Source organism: Phyllostomus discolor, chromosome 10 (assembly GCF_004126475.2).
Source record: "Phyllostomus discolor isolate MPI-MPIP mPhyDis1 chromosome 10, mPhyDis1.pri.v3, whole genome shotgun sequence".
NCBI classification, from domain to species: domain Eukaryota; kingdom Metazoa; phylum Chordata; class Mammalia; order Chiroptera; family Phyllostomidae; genus Phyllostomus; species Phyllostomus discolor.
This window is the reverse complement of record NC_040912.2, coordinates 39,849,837-39,868,792: the sequence shown is the minus strand read 5'-3', so window position 1 is coordinate 39,868,792 and position 18,956 is coordinate 39,849,837. Positions and strand designations below refer to the sequence as shown.

The 18,956-nt window shown below is 34.7% G+C and overlaps 1 protein-coding gene and 1 pseudogene across 13 annotated transcripts in view; both read right to left on the bottom strand.

The window, feature by feature from the left end:
- CACNA2D1 (calcium voltage-gated channel auxiliary subunit alpha2delta 1) overlaps window positions 1-18,956 on the bottom strand; it is a 453,733-nt gene that overhangs the window by 79,213 nt on the left and 355,564 nt on the right. For all 13 annotated transcript variants that reach the window (XR_004899638.1, XM_036010681.1, XM_028525346.2 and 10 more), the window contains exons 11-12: window positions 17,215-17,373; window positions 12,091-12,195 (exon numbers count right to left, since the gene is read on the bottom strand). Coding sequence is in view for 12 of the 13 variants with exons in the window: in XM_036010681.1 (XP_035866574.1) it covers window positions 12,091-12,195; window positions 17,215-17,373 (264 nt within the window). In the remaining variant the exon portion in view is untranslated. The remainder of the gene's footprint in view (window positions 1-12,090; window positions 12,196-17,214; window positions 17,374-18,956) is intronic.
- On the bottom strand, window positions 2,748-2,848 carry LOC114508241 (annotated as a pseudogene).

The window sequence follows — 18,956 nt, the reverse complement described above, 5'->3', positions numbered from 1 at the left end:
ACATCAAGACAAAGTCAACTTTGGTGGAGAAAAGATTCCTTTACTTATGTCTTATGGTACATTTATAATCACAACATTAGATTCACATGACAAATGCACATGGGAAACTTTCTGCTCTAAGTTAAATGAACCTAGAAAATTTGAAAAATGTTCCTCAACTAATCTGTGTGAATTTGTTTTAATCTTCACCTGAGCATATATTTGATTTTTGAGAGAGAGGAAGGGAGAGAGACAGACAGACAGAAAGACAGAGAGAAACATGGATGTAAGAAAGAAACTTTGATCAGTTGCCTCCTGTACAGGCCCTGATGCAGGACTGAACCCACAACCTAGGTATGTACCCTGACGGGAAACTGAACTTCCTTTTTGACATACAGGATGACACTCCAACCAACAGAACCACCCAACCATGGCTAATATGTGTGACTTCAGATAGGCTCATGTTTCAAAATGTTCATGTCCATGAGGTTCACATATGAGACATGTACAGTCATAGATGGCTCTGAAAAATATTTTGCATAATGTTGGAACCCAGATCTTTAACAGAAATAATATGGGAAAGTAGTGTTGAATAGACATTGAATTAGGTTAAAACAGTCCCAAGATTGCACTATTTTATCTATTGTATCTAATGTAATACCTTATACATAAACGGAAAGAAATAATTGTTAAATGAAAAAAAGCCCATAGACAAATGAGTGGTCTCGACTTCTCCACAAAGGGATTTAACACATACGTCATGTCATCTGACAAGTAACTCAGTTCATTATAATGAGCAGAGCCACAACTGGGTTCGTAGTTGTATTGCGTTTTGTAATTTTGGCAGTTTAATTATATCATGGTAAATTCTTACTTTTTAAAATGTTATTCAGACTTGCTCAATGCAGTTAAACTTTTGCAGTCTACCTAATACACATATCATTTATGTACTGCGTTATTCCTGGAGAATAAAACAAGTTCTCAAAATTCTTGACTCATGCTTAGTTATATAAGCATATTCATAAAAGCAATAGTAATTTGAGAGCATATTTAATAAAATCAAACATAAAACAATGAAAAATCTGTCCTTATTAGCCTTAAACTTTCATAATTTGGCCTTTAATTGTTTCAAAAACAATTTTTCTCTGAACAGAGAAATTATAATTCCAATAATATAAAGCTGATACATCAAGTCTGGTCTACTTGATCAGAGAAAACTTCTAATTAACAACAAATTTTGTCATTTAAAATATATTACTTATTTGTTTCCTATAATATACCGATGATTTATAACTTTATCCTACAGTTCTGGACTTTTGCTAATCTGTTTTTTATTTTGTTTTGTTTGTTGAAGACCAAAATAGTTGTTGCCAATTAAGATTTTTCCAAAGCCACAGGGTCAACCTATTTTAGAAAGCTGTAGGAATTTCTTGTTTCCCAGCAGAACATAGTTACTGGAAACTGTCACCTCAACAATTATCAGTTACCCAGAGTTCAAGTTTAATTTACAATAGGCAAGTCTCCAAGGAATAATGGAAATGAGACTATGAAGAAAGCAAGCCAATAAAACTAAAATAAAAACTTCAGCTATCGAAACATGTTAGAAAAATGATGTCAGAAATGGGTTTTTATTAATTTACTATGTGTACTAAAACTTTTGGCATTAAGCCTATAAAAATACAAGACTGAACTGAATATTTTAGGAGAAAATTCTACAGTGGTTTCCATAACTCACAAAGATACCAAATCCAGAGCATTGAGTACCCCATCTCTAGTTTTATAGTATTATGCAATAAATAAATGTGTCCAAATTCATCTTCCACACTTAACTTATTTTATGAAGCCCAATGATCTGAAAGGTACTTGCAGCCTGCCAAGTTTTGACGGCTTAGTCTAATCCATCATAGCCTTTTGAGGCTGTGAGGCTCATGTCCCCTAGTGGTAAAACCCTGTTGTCCAGCCAGAAGGAAGGCTGCTGGGTGGGTGAATGACTGGCATCACCACAGGGCTGCCCCGGAGAAGAGAAAGATAGCCTAGCACATTCCATAAAAGGTTATGGAATCTGGACTGTAGATCATTTAAATTCTTGATTGTCACTTGGTAGTTCTGACTTTCAACAAATTACTTAACTTCTCAAATTTTGGTTTTCTTATTTCCACAATGGGGATGAGGGTGGTTATTATAAAAATAATTTTATCATGATTAATCCAGTGCAAAATGAAATATGTAAAACATTTATATTATATGGAAAGTTATAAGCTTTATAAATATTAACGATGATAATGAAGATGATGATTATGACAATTATGGCAGCGATGACAATGAAGATTCCAATGTCTTCTATTGTCAGACTACCAGAATTCAGTGAGGTAACATTTTCCATCAGTGGGTCACCAGTCTTTCATGTCTCAAAAAGAACTTAACTCAAAATAATACCTTTTTGGAGAAACAAATTTGGCTCACTTTATTACATTTAGCAATAAGCTCTAGAGAAAAGGATCTAATATTGTCATTTGTCCATAGGCAATATGTGTATTTGGAATGTCCAAGAGTCTGACGGAAGAAAGAATTTAACTGTTTGTTGGATCTGTTAAAGTAACAATAAAAAACAACTTTAAAAAGGAAAGCAAAATACAATAGTCATTTAGATTATAAGCACATAATCTTCAAAACAAACAAGCTCATACTGTTCTCACACGCCGTATATGTGGGTGCATAACTTCGATATATGTCTTAGGATTATGTTGATATTTTTAATGTATTAATACAATTATAATGAATCACTGTCACATTATTAGTTTGCACAGGGGCTATGATAATCTTCTCTGTATCGCTCTAATCTTAGTATATGTGCTGCCGAAGTGAGCACACAGTACTAGGTTGTAAGAAAAAATTTTGACTTGTGCTCCCCTGGGCCTTCATGTATAGTACTTAATAAAGAAAGAATAAGCTATGGGCACACTGCGTTTCTAAGCAATTCGTAGCTCTGCAAAGATGATTATCAGCTGAGATGTCAGAAAATAAGCAATATAATGATTTATTTCAGATGTTACCTTCATAATGCCAAATACTTCACTGATACTAATAATGAAAATCCTCATGAAAAACTATGTGTTGGACTGATTAGGGTAAATGAAAAGTGCTACTGATACAATCATTTTATATAAACTTAAACTCTCTCTACTTATAAGATGATGTGTTAGAATGGAACATCAATTTTACTCCACATTCCAATTATAAGACAAAAATATTGTTTCAAATAATTTCCTAATTTAAAAAAGATCAAAGCTATTGAGTTTTCCCTGGCATTTATGAATTTCTAATAGTTTAACTCAGGTGCCTATTTATTGCATATTTACTGATATGTTTGATATATCAGTAAATATTTAGCAAATATTGTATTATCAAGCACTCTGCTAGCCTCTATGGGTTGAACGGTGGTTTACAAAGTAACACAAACCCTACCTTCATGGAGCTTATAATAATAGGAAGAAGTTCAAATTAAAGAGTAAATAAACACCTAAGTAAAATGATTTTTGAGATGGTAATCTTGGAGAAAGGTAACAAAAAGCAAAAAGGTGCAGACACAGAGAATGATAAAGGGGACTTGTGGGGAGAGGGCGCTGCACCCAAAAGCTTGAGTGGGGAAGACACTTCTGCAGAGCTGTGCTGTGAGCAGAGTTCTTAATCTGAGGAGAAGGCAGCTACTGAAAAAGCAGAACTGAGTGTTTCCCAAGGTGTAATGTTTTCACACAAACCATGGGCAATCCCAATTCTAGGTGCCACCATTCTACCTAGAAGTCACTCTAAGTGCGTTTTCTTCACTCAGAGATTTATGCCATATTATATACTTTGTGCTTAATATATTACCTTATTTTGAGTGGATTTGTTTTAGATATTAAAGAATATAAAATGCATGCAAGTAATATCACTCAAACCTAAAGAAAATATATCTCATAAGAAGTTCCTTAGTTCAAGTAATTGTCAACATTAATTTGATCAAAAGATAAATGTAAATAAATCTGTCAAAAGGACTACATATGTGCACACACATGCACAAAACCTGCTTTTGGTGATCTACCGACAGGGCCAATGTTACAGTGTAATTATTTTTTCAGCTATATAGTAACTCTAGAATAAATAATATATTTGACTTTTACCCATAAGGCATTGTTCCTATTCTAAAGCTAAGAGTATTTTGGAAACTGTTGAAAGTGCCAAAATATCTGAAATAAAACTTTTTAGAAGCAGTGCATTTGTTAAGTAGTATTAAATAATTTTATAATCTGAATGCCCTTCATTATCATATGTTTGAGCATTCATTCCAAAGGCTTTCTTCTTGCCTGATGAAGAAGCCAGAGACAGTAGAGAAGGCAATGAATTATCCTCCATGAATAATTTTCTCTGCCATCTGTTGAAAAATTAACTGACAATCTTCACTGTTACTATATAAAACACATACACAGAGTCAGCCATTTGTGACTTGACTTACAGTTTTGTAGGCTATATCTCTCTCCTTTGGATTTGACAGTAAAATAGGAAAGACTTTGCCAATAACTTTTTAAAGAATTTAAAAAATAATGTGTCTATTGTCAGATGATTATAACTTTATAGCTATGCTGTCTTTGTTTTGAAAATGATTCCCCCTCTAGCATATACTTTTTCCCAATTTGTTCTCATTCATTTTTTAGTTATTCTGAAATGTTCATTTTATTCATTTTAATGTCTTTTTAAAAATTAATTTAGAGAATTAAGCTAAGAATCCGAAAGCTGTTTTCTAGCTGGCTAGACATGCTCAAGTGTGCAATGTCAACCAATCCCTTTGCTATTCTGCAGAAAAGCCACTATCTTTAATTCTGCGGGGCCTGGAAATTATCTTTCAACTCTGTGTCTGGTTTTACTTTTCTTTATTCATTTGTTTGGACTCTAAGATAGAGTTCGTTTAACTTTTGGCACCATTTTTAAGGACGTCTCGCACACATGGGTGAGCCCTAAGGAACGGCACTGGGGCAGGTAAAGATTAGAAAGTAAATTCATTTTAATTTGAAACAGCTGTGTGAGGAGATTAACATGATTTCGGTTTTAAAACTCTATCTATCTATAATTAGGTCGATTCATTCCCAAGAGTAATAGATTTCAAAACAGAGCCCAAACATTTTGTCCTAACTCTCAAACATTTTAGCCTCATTAAATTGTGTTGTATATCTGCAGCCTCATTCATCAGTTCTCTGGACCAACCTCATCACACCTACCTGGTGCTCTGAATGATTTCTAATGACAGCTGGATGAAAAATGCATGTAAACGAAGCATTCAGCAGCCATATTAATGCCAAGCAAGGGGCTTGGGGGAAAAGTAGGATTCAAAGAGTACTTTTCAGATGTTTTTTTAAAAAATGTATTTTATTAATTATGCTATTACAGTTGTCCCATTTCCCCCCCTTCACTTCCCTCCACCCTGCATACCCCATCCCACCCACATTGCCCCCTTTAGTTCATGTCCATGTGTCATAAGCTGTTTGACTTCTATTTTTCTCATACTAGTCTTACCCTCCCCCTGTCTATTTTCTACCTACCATCTGTACTATTTATTCTCTGTACCTTTTCCCCATCTTCCCCTTCCACTCCCTTGTTGATAGCACTCCATGTGATCTCCATTTCTGTGGTTCTGCTCCTGTTCTAGTTATTTGCTTAGTTTGTTTTTGTTTCTGTTTTAGGTGTGGTTGCTAATAATTGTGAGTTTGCTGTCATTTTACTGTACATATTTTTTATCTTCTTTTTCTTAGATAAATCCCTTTATCATTTCATATAATAAGGGCTTGGTGATGATGAACTCCTTTAACTTGACCTTATCTGAGAGGCACTTCCATTCTAAATGAAAGTTTTGCTAGATAGAGCAATCTTGGATGTAGGTCCTTGCCTTTCATGACTTGGAATACTTCTTTCCAGCCCCTTCTTGCCTGTAAGGTTTCTTTTGAGAAATCAGCTGACAGTTTGATGGGAACTCCTTTGTAGGTAACTGCCTCCTTTTCTCTTGCTGCTTCTAGGATTCTCTCCTTAATTTTAATCTTGGGTAATGTAATTATGATGTGCCTTGGTGTGTTCCTCCTTGGGCTCTCTGAGTTTCCTGGACTTCCTGGAAGTCTATTTCCTTTGCCAGATTGGGGAAGCTCTCCTTTATTATTTGTTCAAATAACTTTTCCACCTGTTGTTCTTCCTCTTCTTCTTCTGGTACCCATATAATTTGGATGTTGGAACATTTAAAGATGTTCTGGAGGTTCCTAAGCCTCTCCTCATTTTTTTGAGTTCTTGTTTCTTCATTCTTTTCTGATTGGATGTTTATTTCTTCCTGCTGCTTCACAAAGTTGATCTGAGTCCCAGTTTCCTTCCCATCACTATTGATTCCCTGAACATTTTCCTTTATTTCATTTAGCATAGCCTTCATTTTTTCATGTAATTTGCAACCATATTCAACCAATTCTGTGAGCATCCTGATTACCAGTGTTTTGAACTGTGCATCTGATAGATTGGCTACCTCTTTGTTGCTTAGTTGTATTTTTTTCTGGAGCTTTGATCTATTCTTTCATTTGGGCCATTTATTTTCTCTTGACGTGCCTGTTAGGTAGTGAGGAACCGAGCCTTGGGTGTTCACCAGGGTGGGGCAATCCATGTAGCTGTTTTGTGATGCTGTATGTGAAGGAGAGGTCCGAGAGGGAACAATGGTGCTTGTTCCTCTCTCTGCTGGATTTCAGTCACTTCCCGGGCTTCCCACAAGCAAACTGGGCCCTTCTGGTGCTGATTCCCATGTGGGTGGGTTTGTGCACATTCTAGGACACTGTGGATCTTCCCAACGAACTCTCCTGCGAGGCTGGGAGTTTCTCCCACTGCCGCCTCAACCCCCACAGGTGTTTTCAATCAGTGGTTTGAGGCTTTATTTCCCTGTGCTGGGACCCTGGGTTGTGCTGTCGGTCCTGCTTCCCCTTTGTTTCCCCCTTTGTTTATCTGTGCGTGAATGTAGGACCTCTGGCTCCACCAGCCACTGCCTTGCTGGCCAGCTGTAGCCTTGTGTGCCCTGTTCCACAATCCACAACCTTGCTGGGTCCGCCAGCTACCGCCTTGCCAAGAATCTTCTTTGCCCAGCTGCCCATCTCCACCCCTCCTACAGGTCTGGATGAATGTGTTTTCTTTAACTCCTTAGTTGTCAGATTTCCACACAGTTCGATTTTCTGTCAGTGTTGGCTGGTTTTTGTTTTAAAATTGTTATTGTCCTTCTTTTGGTTGTGTGAAGAGGCACAGTGTGTCTACCTATGCCTCCATCTTGGCCGGAAGTATCAGTTTTCAGATATTTTTTAAAAAGCTCATCAAACTTCATGATTTTGTGATTTTAATATTTGTAAGCTATAAGGGAACTTTTTTAAAGAGCATATTTTAAATAGTTATAATCAAATGTAGAATTTTTAAGAGTATCAAAAATTTATATCTATTCAAATCTACTGAATTTCCTTTTTACACATTGGTTATTTTTAATATTTTAATTTTTATTGTATTTTTTCCATTACAATTTAGCCTCCTTATACCTTCTTCTACTTCCTCCCACTACCCCCTCAGCAATCACTGCACTGTTGTCTGTGTCCATGAGGTTTTGGTCATTTGAAAAGATAATGTGGCTAGTGAAATTCTAGGGTGATAAATTTATGGTGTAACAAATATTAATTTCATAGCTATGGAATTAGCCTGTCATACAAATCCTTAGATGACAAAGATAAACAATTATCTTCCCTATTAGTGTCTGTGGGCTGCAAATGCCTCAGACAGGGTTGGTGGGTTGTTAAAAATTGGGAAGTTTGGATGAGGAAGGAAAGTAAGAAAGGATTCCTCAGTTTGTCCACAACCCTCTTGATATTATATGTGAAGATGGTGAAAAAAAATCTCCTTTATACATATACACCCTATTTTAGCATATATACAAGTGCCATTTGCACACAAGTGTCCCTGACATAAACAATTTACTATGTAAATGTTGTCTGAACAAAACACTCATACATTCAAGGGTAGAAATGAATTAGAAGTGTTTGTCTGCCATCATCTATTTTCACGCAGAACATGCGAACACCAGGAGATGAATACATGCTTAACAAACTTTTCCCATGTTAGAAAAGAAGCATTGAATAGCGAAGTAGAATGCATTTTAAATGTGGGATGGCAACGTTTCCAGAAATATAATTTTTACTCGTCTACTTCAGAAATCTATGATCTGTATTTCTCTCAATCCCTCTTCTTTCATAGGTCTCCATCTACTATACTTTCTCAGTTTTGTATCAGTAAACTTTCCCTGTCAATGTATCCCTTCACTAGCCTATAACATATGATAATTAATTAGCTTCTCCTTCTTAAAAAAATTTGATGTGTGTGTGTGTGTGTGTGTGTGTGTGCATGTACACAACCTGACCTCAGGTTGACTGTCTTATTTTCTCCCAATATTTCTTAGCAAATTTCCAAAGATTTAAAAATATTTTATATTCAGATTTCTTCTTCCTCACCCCTCATTTACTCTTCATCTACCTATTGGCTCTTATTCACATCACTTTACTATATGAGATCTCATGCTAGAGTCATATACACGGTCTTTTATTACTGGAGATATAATAAGGAACAGGGGGGATGTTCATTTCAAATGGAAATAAATCTGTGTGGCTATATCTGGATATGTAGGCTGTATATATGTATAAGTGTGTGTATCACAGAACTTTGCTATAACTACTAAAATCAGAATCACAGATAAAGTATATAATTCCAAGAACATCTTAATTTTTATGTTAAACAAAAGGTAACATTTATTTTAAAATCATAGAAACCAATAACTACTAAATTTTCAAAGTAGCTTTGGCATTAACAAAGGGTATGTGCCCTTAAGAGAAACGTGTGTCTTTAAATATAAAAGATAAACAGCAGGATTGTTGAATATGAGAGATTCATTAGTTTTACAAAAGTAAATGTGATATGAATCATTTAATATGGTGTAGCAAGTCACCAAATGCCTTTGTTTAAAAAAATGAGTTCCTATAAAAGGTGAAAGGGATGAGAAACAGTGTTTCAAGAAAATAATACTTAGATTGGACATTTTTAGGATGTGCACATAGAAAAAATGACCTTAAACTAGTAAATTCTCCATTTATTCAATCAATTGAACAAATAGCAAAAATAGAGGATAGACTACAATTGAATAAAAAAAGGCATAAAACCTTTCTATTTGTAAAAGACAAAGAAAAAATAACAAAATTTAGGATAATCCTCCAAGATATATTATTGTGTTAGTTCTGGGTGCAGAGTTTTGGAAGAGAAAAATTATGAGTTTAAATGAAAATTACTTATTACTTCTCTTTTTATACATCTATATTCTTCCATTTAAAATTGTTAAGAATTGTGTGCTCCTTAAAATGAAGATATATTTTAGGTACAAATTTTGATAAAGAATATAAAAGTCATTGCCATATTCATTTAAGGATCTTCTATTTTATGACGAAAAGCATCTAGAAATTAAGGAAATTTCCTGGTGGATTGTTTGGAAATCATAATAAAGAAAGAGATGATTTATCTAAATTTATACCCATTAAAATGATACAAATATTAGGACTTCTATACTTATATCATAAAATGACTAAATATACTTAAATTTATTACTAACTATGAGGTGCTAAAAATCTCTTTAAAATTATAAGAGTTAGATTAACTGGTAGAATTCTGAGATACACTGAATTTTGGGTTAAGTTTATTTTGTTTTCAGTTCTTCTAAACATGGTAATATTATATTACTTAGCATTTAAATAAGCTGAATATTTCTCGCCCCACATCATGTTTTATAATTATAAACTTGTCCATGAACAGAAATAATGTTTCCAACCTTTGCTGGTCTCCACCTATTTATTATCATGTATTAACTATCTTGGAATCTCTGCTCTCTGACAGATGACTACAGTTCAGTGTTAAACAAGATGCTGACCCTGTCTTGTAGGACCATGAAATCCAGAGAGGGGACAGGGGCAGATCCCATGGGTAGAGTACAATGAAGGGACACATAAAACTCCACACAGTGTGCTATAGGATCAGACCATAAGTATCTGAACAAGCATGAAGGGGAAGGGGACTGTTTGAGACATCCTCCAGGTGGTGGATATTGCCCTGAATACGAACCATGAGAAGGTACTAAATAAGGTATCTTCCCACTACTTTTAATTCTGATCATTTCTTTTAAAGAAATATTTATGAAATCACGTTATCATTTGAAAGTATTCACAGTCAACACTTCAGCCCATTTATCAACTTTTTCAAAAGGAATGGCTTCTCTACACCATTAAATAACCAGGTGTTCAGAAAAAAATGATAACTCCTTATGTCATGTAACATACTTACAGCATATGTAGTATTCAAGTATTGAGTATTAAAAAGATTTGTGATTAATTTGAAGTTATATATGTTTTCAATTCTTCAATCATGTTCAATCACACATAGGCTAAAAAGCACCTAAAAGTATTTCAAAGTGTTTTAAAATTTTTTTCATAATTCTTATTCACAATATTTTGCCTATAAAAAACTATCTAAACCTGTTAATCCATACATATGTCTCTCTCACTTAAATCTACACGCATAGGACATGCTTATTGATTTTAGAGACAGAGGAAGCAGAGAGAGACAGAGACAGAGAGAGAGAGATGTGAGAGAACAAACAATGATCAGATGTCTTTTGCATGCACCTCAACTGGGGGCTGAACCCATAGCCTAAGCATGTACCCTGAGCAGGAATTGAACCCACAACCTTTAGGTTTACTGGACAACACCCGACCAACTGAGCTACAGCAGCCAGTGCCATATATTTATCTTCATAATTCCTCAAATGCATATAAAACAATCCATTTAGAAAGTCATGGGTAATGATGAACCACATCTCTTTAAATGATGTGAAAAGCAAGGCAAATTGGCATTTTACTCTGCAATGTCTTCTTGTGAATTTTTTTGAAACACAAGAAATAGTTTATAATTTATTATTACTATTATTGGTACATCCTTCACATTTTAGGAAACCAAGTTGAGAATCATGGTTCTCTTATGAATTGTGGAGAGTCAGAAAATTGAAAGGAGTTGACAATAGGACTGTCAGAAAAAATAGTTATAGTAATTATTTTCTACCATATCAGCAGGTTCAGCTACATGTTTCTCTATTATACTGTCCTCTGCAGTCGAACAGACACTGAAACAAATATTTTCAACCTTGATACTCATCTTCACATTGTTTTCTTGTTGAAACAGTATACCTATGAAAAGATTTGTCTAAAATCTTTTTTTTGAAAGGAATCGGTTTTCAAATGAGGATGCAGGTTATGTTGTTACATATTACTTTTAATAAATTTACAAAATAATCTTTTGTTTATATGAAATTTTAATATTACTATATTAATCCTTAACAATTAAATAATATCATAAATTTATCTTAGAGAAGTTTAAATTACACCTATTTTTCATTCTCTTTTGGTTCCTCTCTTCCTATAGCATTTTCTTATACAGAATTTATGCAGAAGAATCAAATGGGACTCTATAGTTCACAATTATTTTGTTAGTAAATTAGTCATAAAGTACTTTGGAATCTCATAAAATGTTATATTTAGTGATTCTTTGATTCAGTCCTTGGTTTATAATGCATGATCTGTATGGCAACCATCATCTATTTCTATATATAATATACTAGCATTGGTATTTTTATTTGTTTTGTTTTGAAATCTTCACTTGGGGACATGCTTATTGATTTCAGAGGGAGGAGGGAAAGAAAGAGGGAGAGACACATAGATGTGAGAGAGAAACATCAATTGTTTGCCTCTTGTACCCATCCCAACCAAGGACTAGGGACTGAACCTGCAACCTAGGCACATGCCCTGACTAGGAATCGAACCGGCAACCTTTAAGTTTATGGGAGGATGCTCCAACAAATTGAGCCACACTCATCAGGGGTGCTCACTGGTGTTTTTTACTAAGTATTTCCCCCCACTTCCCCTCATCCACTATCTTTTTTTAAAAAACACATAAATTAAAATTAATATTAAAATGCTGTAAAATTGCACTTACTTTTTTATCTTTGTTGTATTTGGCAAATATCTCCTGGGCTCTCTCTTCTCCTCCATCTGTGAACAACATGATGATCTTATTGCAGTTAGCTCTGGAAACATTATACTGTAAAAAAAAAAAGAAAAAATACATATATATTATTCATAATAAAGACTAGAAAATATAAAGCATATAAAAGAGCATGAACAGATTGTAAGTAATGAGAGAAATATGTGCCTGATATTCATATTCTAAGGACTGGTTCTGGGATCAGGCCAGGCTCACCCCAAAACAGCCTTCCCTTCAAGCCCCACCCCAGACACCTGGAGGTCTCAGCTCCTTCAGGCCTTTGATCAAATGTTACCTTATCGATGAGAACTTCCCTGAAAAGTACAATTTAAATGTAATCCCCCTCCCAGGCTGTATTTTCTTCACCACATTTTACACACACTCTGTGTGTGTGTGTGTGTGTGTGTGTCTGTGTGTATGGTGTATATATATATGTGTGTGTGTGTGTATGACAGAGAGAGAGAGAACATATTTTATATTGCTTATTGTTGCCTTCTGGTTATTGAATGTATCGTAAGTATAATGAGAACATTAAGTTTTGTCTGCTTTTGTTCAGTGTTGTTTCCTTTCCTAGATAAGTCCCTAGAACATAATAACCTCTCAGTGGTTAATTAGTAGATTTTAAATTAATTAATGGTTATGATGTCAATGTTACACCCTTATAATTTATACCAGAAACAAGCAATATTTATAAAAATTGTGTGTATCTTTTCACATGTATTTTCAATCCCTTTACAAACATTTCCCCCCCTTCCCTCATTCATCCTACTTTGTGCACTTTACATTTTGAAACTGAAAACTCCTAGCTGATCCCTAACATCCAGTGCTTTCTCATATCTTTGTAAATGTACATATCTATTCTTAGAATATCCTCTCCTATTCTTTCTCAACCTGCCACACATTCTAATCCTGAAAGACGAAAGTCCAATAAGAAATCCTCTCGAATTTTCTTTAAATTCCCAAGAGAGCAGAACATGGGAGAACAATGGATTAGCATCAAAGGACCACAACAATAAACAAATGATTTAGAAATCTGGGCTGCTGTGAGGTCTGAAATTATACTATTTTGCTACTGCAAAATGTGTTTCTGCAACAGTGTGGAGAATTTTAAAATCACTAATTTATGGATGCTCACCTTCTTTCAAAATGCCAACTCTCTGGTCAGCCCAGTGCTGTCAGTAGAGATCTAACACAAACCTAATTTCAAATTTTAACTTTCCAATAGCCATGTTAAAGAAAGTAAGAAGAAATATCTGAATTAATTATAATAATATATTTTATTTAACCCAGGCATCCAAAAAGTTACCAATTAAATATAAAATCAATATAAAAATTCTTGAGGTATTTTTTCTTTCATGGTAAGTTCTTCAAATCTCCACGTGTATCTTATACTTACAACAAACACATTTCAGTTCAGACCAGGCACATTTTTAGTTTTCAACAGGACATACGACTGTGGTTACCATACTGGATAACGTAGACCTGACCTTTAAGTTACTAGTTTGTATTTTTAAATCCTTCATTCTCCTGTAGTATTTATGTTATTGGACGTCCGTGCTCTATTTTATTTTTCAAATAAAATAAGTCCCATTTCCTGTTGTAAAAGCTAATAAAGACAACATTTTGCTTCACTGATAAAAAGGTCCTGAGTTATACAATCTCATCCCATTGCCCAGGCCAGTAGAATGCAGGCAGTGCGAGCTTTCATCTCAGCACTGTGAAAATACAAGCATCGACCAGTACAATCTGTCTCATTCAAACATGTCCTTATATTTGAAAGTACCTGTCTGAAAATTTGACTCTCCAAAGAATTACATATTTTATTATCAAAATACTTTTGAGAAAATGTTGACATCCCTTAACTAAATTTAATTTCCCTGATTTGTCTTTTGTATCTGCATATTAAAAATGGGTAAAATAATATACATCTAAAGGACTGTCTCATAAAAGTGATAAAGTAAGTAAAGTTTCTACCATTAAGGCTTGGTTTCCTTTTGGAAGTTGCATACATATTTAACTACTCAATGCAAATATCATTAGGTTAGCACACTGGGTCCTGCTGACCATGTGTATTTTGTATAAGTGAAATAATAAAGACCTTTCCCAAGACAGAAAGATGTAAAAGTGGAAATAAAACATTTCGTTTTCAACATGAGTTTTCCTAGGAGTAGCCTTCTCAGGACTTTTGATAAAAGCAAAGTACATTACTGCAACTTTTCAGTCGATTTACAATTATCTAAAGAATCGTGGAGTTATAACAGTTACACCTTACTGGCTTATAACAAATTAAATAAGAGAAAGAACTTGACTCTTTCAATAGAATTATAATTCAAGGTGTTAATTTACTTTAATATGCTATTTCATAGCCTGCTTTGTTGGATCTCTGCATGGCCACAGAAAAGAGCAGCATCTATCACACACACACACACACGCAATCAAAGTTTTCTGAAAACTGTTTCTCAAATATTTGGCAGTATTTTATGAACTGCTACCTGAAGAATAGTTCAAATCATAATTTAAGGTTTGCTATGGGATAAATGATATGTTTAATTCTATTTGACACTTGCCTCAGTGACCTTAAAGGAAAACCTTTCAAGAACATATGAAAAACAGAGATGGCACTGCATGGTACTAAGAAGAGTACATGTCTTTGAAAGAGACAACAAAATATGCTCAAACTTCAAATAAGGCAGGCCATGACATTTGGGAAAATTATTTTAAAATGAAGAAAAGTAATACATAAGAGATGTGTGGAAAGCAGAAAATGGAGATTTACATCAGGAATAACAGAAACATATTAAAAATCATTTATAATGGTGGTAAAGGCAGTACTAGAGGCCAATAGGAGCAAAACTATATTTAATCAGCAACTAGTAATGAATCTGGCAGTTAATGTGGCCTCTCTAATGAGACTGCCCTTGAAACAGTACATTAAATTGAGACACCTTAGCATTTCACAATTGAAACCTGAATGAGAGGGAAGTGAAGCAAATTAATGACACTGAGAAAAACTATTAAACTGCCAAGATCTAGAAAACTCAATTATTGACTCAAGAGAGAATAATTTTCATGTTAAAAACTTATATACCTTTTCTACAGAAAGAATCGATCTAAATCTAATGGTCAATTATATTTGAATTTCAAAGTTTTAAACTTCCACATTTTTATTAATGAGCATAAATCATTCAACAAACATTTTATGAATGACAACTTCCCTTGAAAACTGAGGTGGTGAACTGCTTTGCTATTTTTTCTCCTGACTTGCTTCTCTAATGGCATCTAATAAATATCCCCACCTCAAACTCAACATAACTGAAACTGAGCACTTTCTACTCTCACATTTCTTGTTTAGATTCCTGTGCCGTCATCTACTTAGTACTCTAGTTCAGAGAAAATACAGTCACCCCAATCCTCCTCCCCACTTCAGTAATCTCTTCCCCATCCAGTTACCATGTTACTCCCTAATATCTCTTCATTACTGTTCCAACACCAGAATTTCCACAATAGCTCAGTTAGAATACTAGTTAAGCATGTCATTTTCATACCATAAACATTCCATTTGCTCCTACACACTTAACTGACAGCTCATGGTCTTTACATTTTCATCAGTGCTCCTGTATTGCTATGACCCTGCCAAGCCAAACTGCCTGCAATACTGACAATGCTCTATGCAGTCTAGCATACTTCTGTGCCTTTATCCATGTAGTTCTTTTTATGTGAATTGATTGGCCTTCTCTCAAATACCTACCTAGATTCTACTCACTCCTCAAAAGCCTGTTCTCATGGAAATGCCACACTTTCCTCAACTCCTCTGGGTAAGCTGAATCCCTCCTCCATGCTGCCCCAGTAATACACTCTAAATGTCCTGTAATGGTCCTACCACATTTTACTAGGGATGATGGTTTAGTGTATTCTAGAGCTCCTTAAGAGCAGAAGGTCTTGATTATTTCTCTAATTCCAGCTCTAGCACTGTGACAGGAAATACTGAGATGCTTAATAAATATTGGCTGAATGAACAAATGAATGAACCAACTAATCAGACATTTCAAAAACTGTTTAGAAGATTCACTCAGGGTACAACAAAGTCAAATTTGCAGAAAAGGCCACATGTAAGGGCTTATTCAGTGATTCAGCAAATACAATAGGAATTGTGTGCTGATGCTGCACCAGCCATGTGCTAGTTGTTACTTATAGTAATAAAGATCTTGACTCCAGCACCAGCCTAACAGTTTGCATTAATGTGAAGCTTGCTGGGTGTTGGATTTTGTAAACAATGTTGTTCACAACCCTCTGATAAACACACCGTGGTAACCTCCACTGTATAGTGAAGAAACCAAGGTATAGACAGAGCTGTTAGGTCGACACACTCACCCATAGTGAAGATACTGTCTCTTGAGAGATACAAAACTGAATGATGGCTCCTGTTCTCAAATAGTGTAAAATGAAAAGATGGCATGGGCATTTGAAAATATAGTCCAGAATGAGATACTTGCACTAATATTCATTGGGCAGGAGGCATGCCAGAGTCCAATAGTCTAACTAGAGATATGGGTGGGCAATTTGTTCAAGGGAGTGTTCCCTGAGGTAGGAAACCCTTCTCTGGGCCTTACCTTTATATTCAACTTACTGTCTACCATTTGCACCATTCTGTACATGTAGGAACAATTTAAATACCCTAATTATATGTTCCAAGCAACCATATGATGATTAAAAATACAAGTTTTCAGATAAGTACTGTGGTAACTGAGATAAGAAAAAAGAAATGATATTTTAAATATGCTAGGTGTTAAGTTCTTATGCAAAATTAAGTTATTATGGTATGTATTTAAAAATATTTGGAAAATATGATAGAAAAAAGATTTAAAAGGAAAACAAAATATGCATTTTGTATGCCTCTTGAATTTTTATTTTAAAATAAATGCAGTTCGAAGATTCCTATTGCCTGGATACATCTGCTTCTGAACAATGAAAAACAGCTCTGTTATCTAACCCTAGATAGCACCAACTATCCGGATAATGAAATTAAGTTACTGCAATTCAATAACAAAAGAAAAAGGGGGTGGCATTGATACTTACATTGAGCAGCTGTTCAAAAGCAAAGCTAAAGCCCTTCTTATAATCTGTAATCCCTTTTGCTGTGATATTATTCACGGCATCTTTCAGTACTTTCTTATTTCTTACATTTGCTTGTACAAGGTGCTGAAAACAGCTTACATCCTGGGCATTGCTGTTAAACTGCAAAAGATAAAATAGTAAACACAGAAACAAACATTAAAATCAACCATGCAATTTTTGTTGAATGTACTATTTATACTTCTCAATCCCAATTCATTGCTTTCTCTTTAAAAAATACAGAAAAGACTGGTAACAAAAGAACACTAAGAACCAAATAGATGTTTTCACCTAAGCCCCCCAAATCACAGTGTAACTCTGAGCCCATCACTTACCTCCTGCAGCCTGGTTTCCCTGATTTTAAATTTGGGATTTGCATTATTCAGGTCCTTCCAGCTCTCAAATTTTATGAGCATTTAGACAAAAACAAATAACTAAACAGATGTATTAATAATTCAGGAGTGACATGGTGATGGCTGGCAGATTTCAGGGAGAAACTGAGTATTTTACTTGCCCCTCATAAGGAGAAGCTAGGTGGAAAAATAGTATACTGAATTAAAGGCAGAGAAGTTTAATAATTTTGAAATTTGAGCATAGAGTCTTCCTATGGGGGTTAAAACAGGAAAGCAACTTGAAAGCATCAAGGACACCTGGTGGCCTTTTAGAAATATCACTCTAGAGGTTTTAAATAGTACACAGTGGAATCTGGGAGGCAAGCAAAGCACAAGAGATCCCTGCAAAGAGTAGCTGTCAAGTGCTATGTCCCTGAACAACAAAGAAGCTTAAAAGGAGAGAACATAAACTCCAACCCTACTTGCCCTAAATTGAAAATTTAAGAACGATCACCAAAGTAATTTCACCAATCTCATAAAAGGTATTCACATAGCTTATTGGATATTTCTGCAATAAGATTCAGAATTTTATCATTTAATAACTTTGCTATTTGTGTGAGTCCCTTAGGATCCTGGAGTTTAGATGGTCATATCTTCAAAACAAAATGATAAAAGCATTCTTGCTAGAAGATAGAGGGCTTGCCAGGTAAAGCCTGACGATATTCTCATATTAAAAACATACAATTAAATGATTTTAATAGGTAAATCACAAGCCAAAATATAAATTTTATAAGCAACTTTATATTCTTATAAATATAATGCATCATTTTTTCCCTCTGAAGATCACTGCAATGTAATTATAAGGTACACCACACTATTCCTTAATCCATTAAGCAACTAGCAGGTCTGTTATATGTCGAGAATTAGAGCAGGTGATAGTTTTGTGCCTTCAGACATTATGTAAACTGGACATGCATGTACACACATGGATGTTTGTATGCATATAAACACTTACATGGTGTTCCCTATGAGCTGCGTTTATTGTGTACTCTATAAATATTAATCACTCCTCTTGGCAAATGCCCTACAAGATTAGTGTTGTCATTATCCATGAAGACACTTAAGGATAGGGAAATTAAATAACTTATCCATAGTCCCATAGCAAATAAGTGGTAGCCCATCAGAATTCAGACTAGCACTGAGGCAGAAGAGTATGAGATTTTAACTATTCCCACACTGCCTCTCAATATATAGCAATAAATTATGATTATTTCAGAAAAAGAAATAATATTTTGCTCTAGGATACATTATCAGGGGGATGAGTTGCAATCTGAAATGTGAGCAGGGGGGAAATTTTCCTGGAAATGGCCTTTC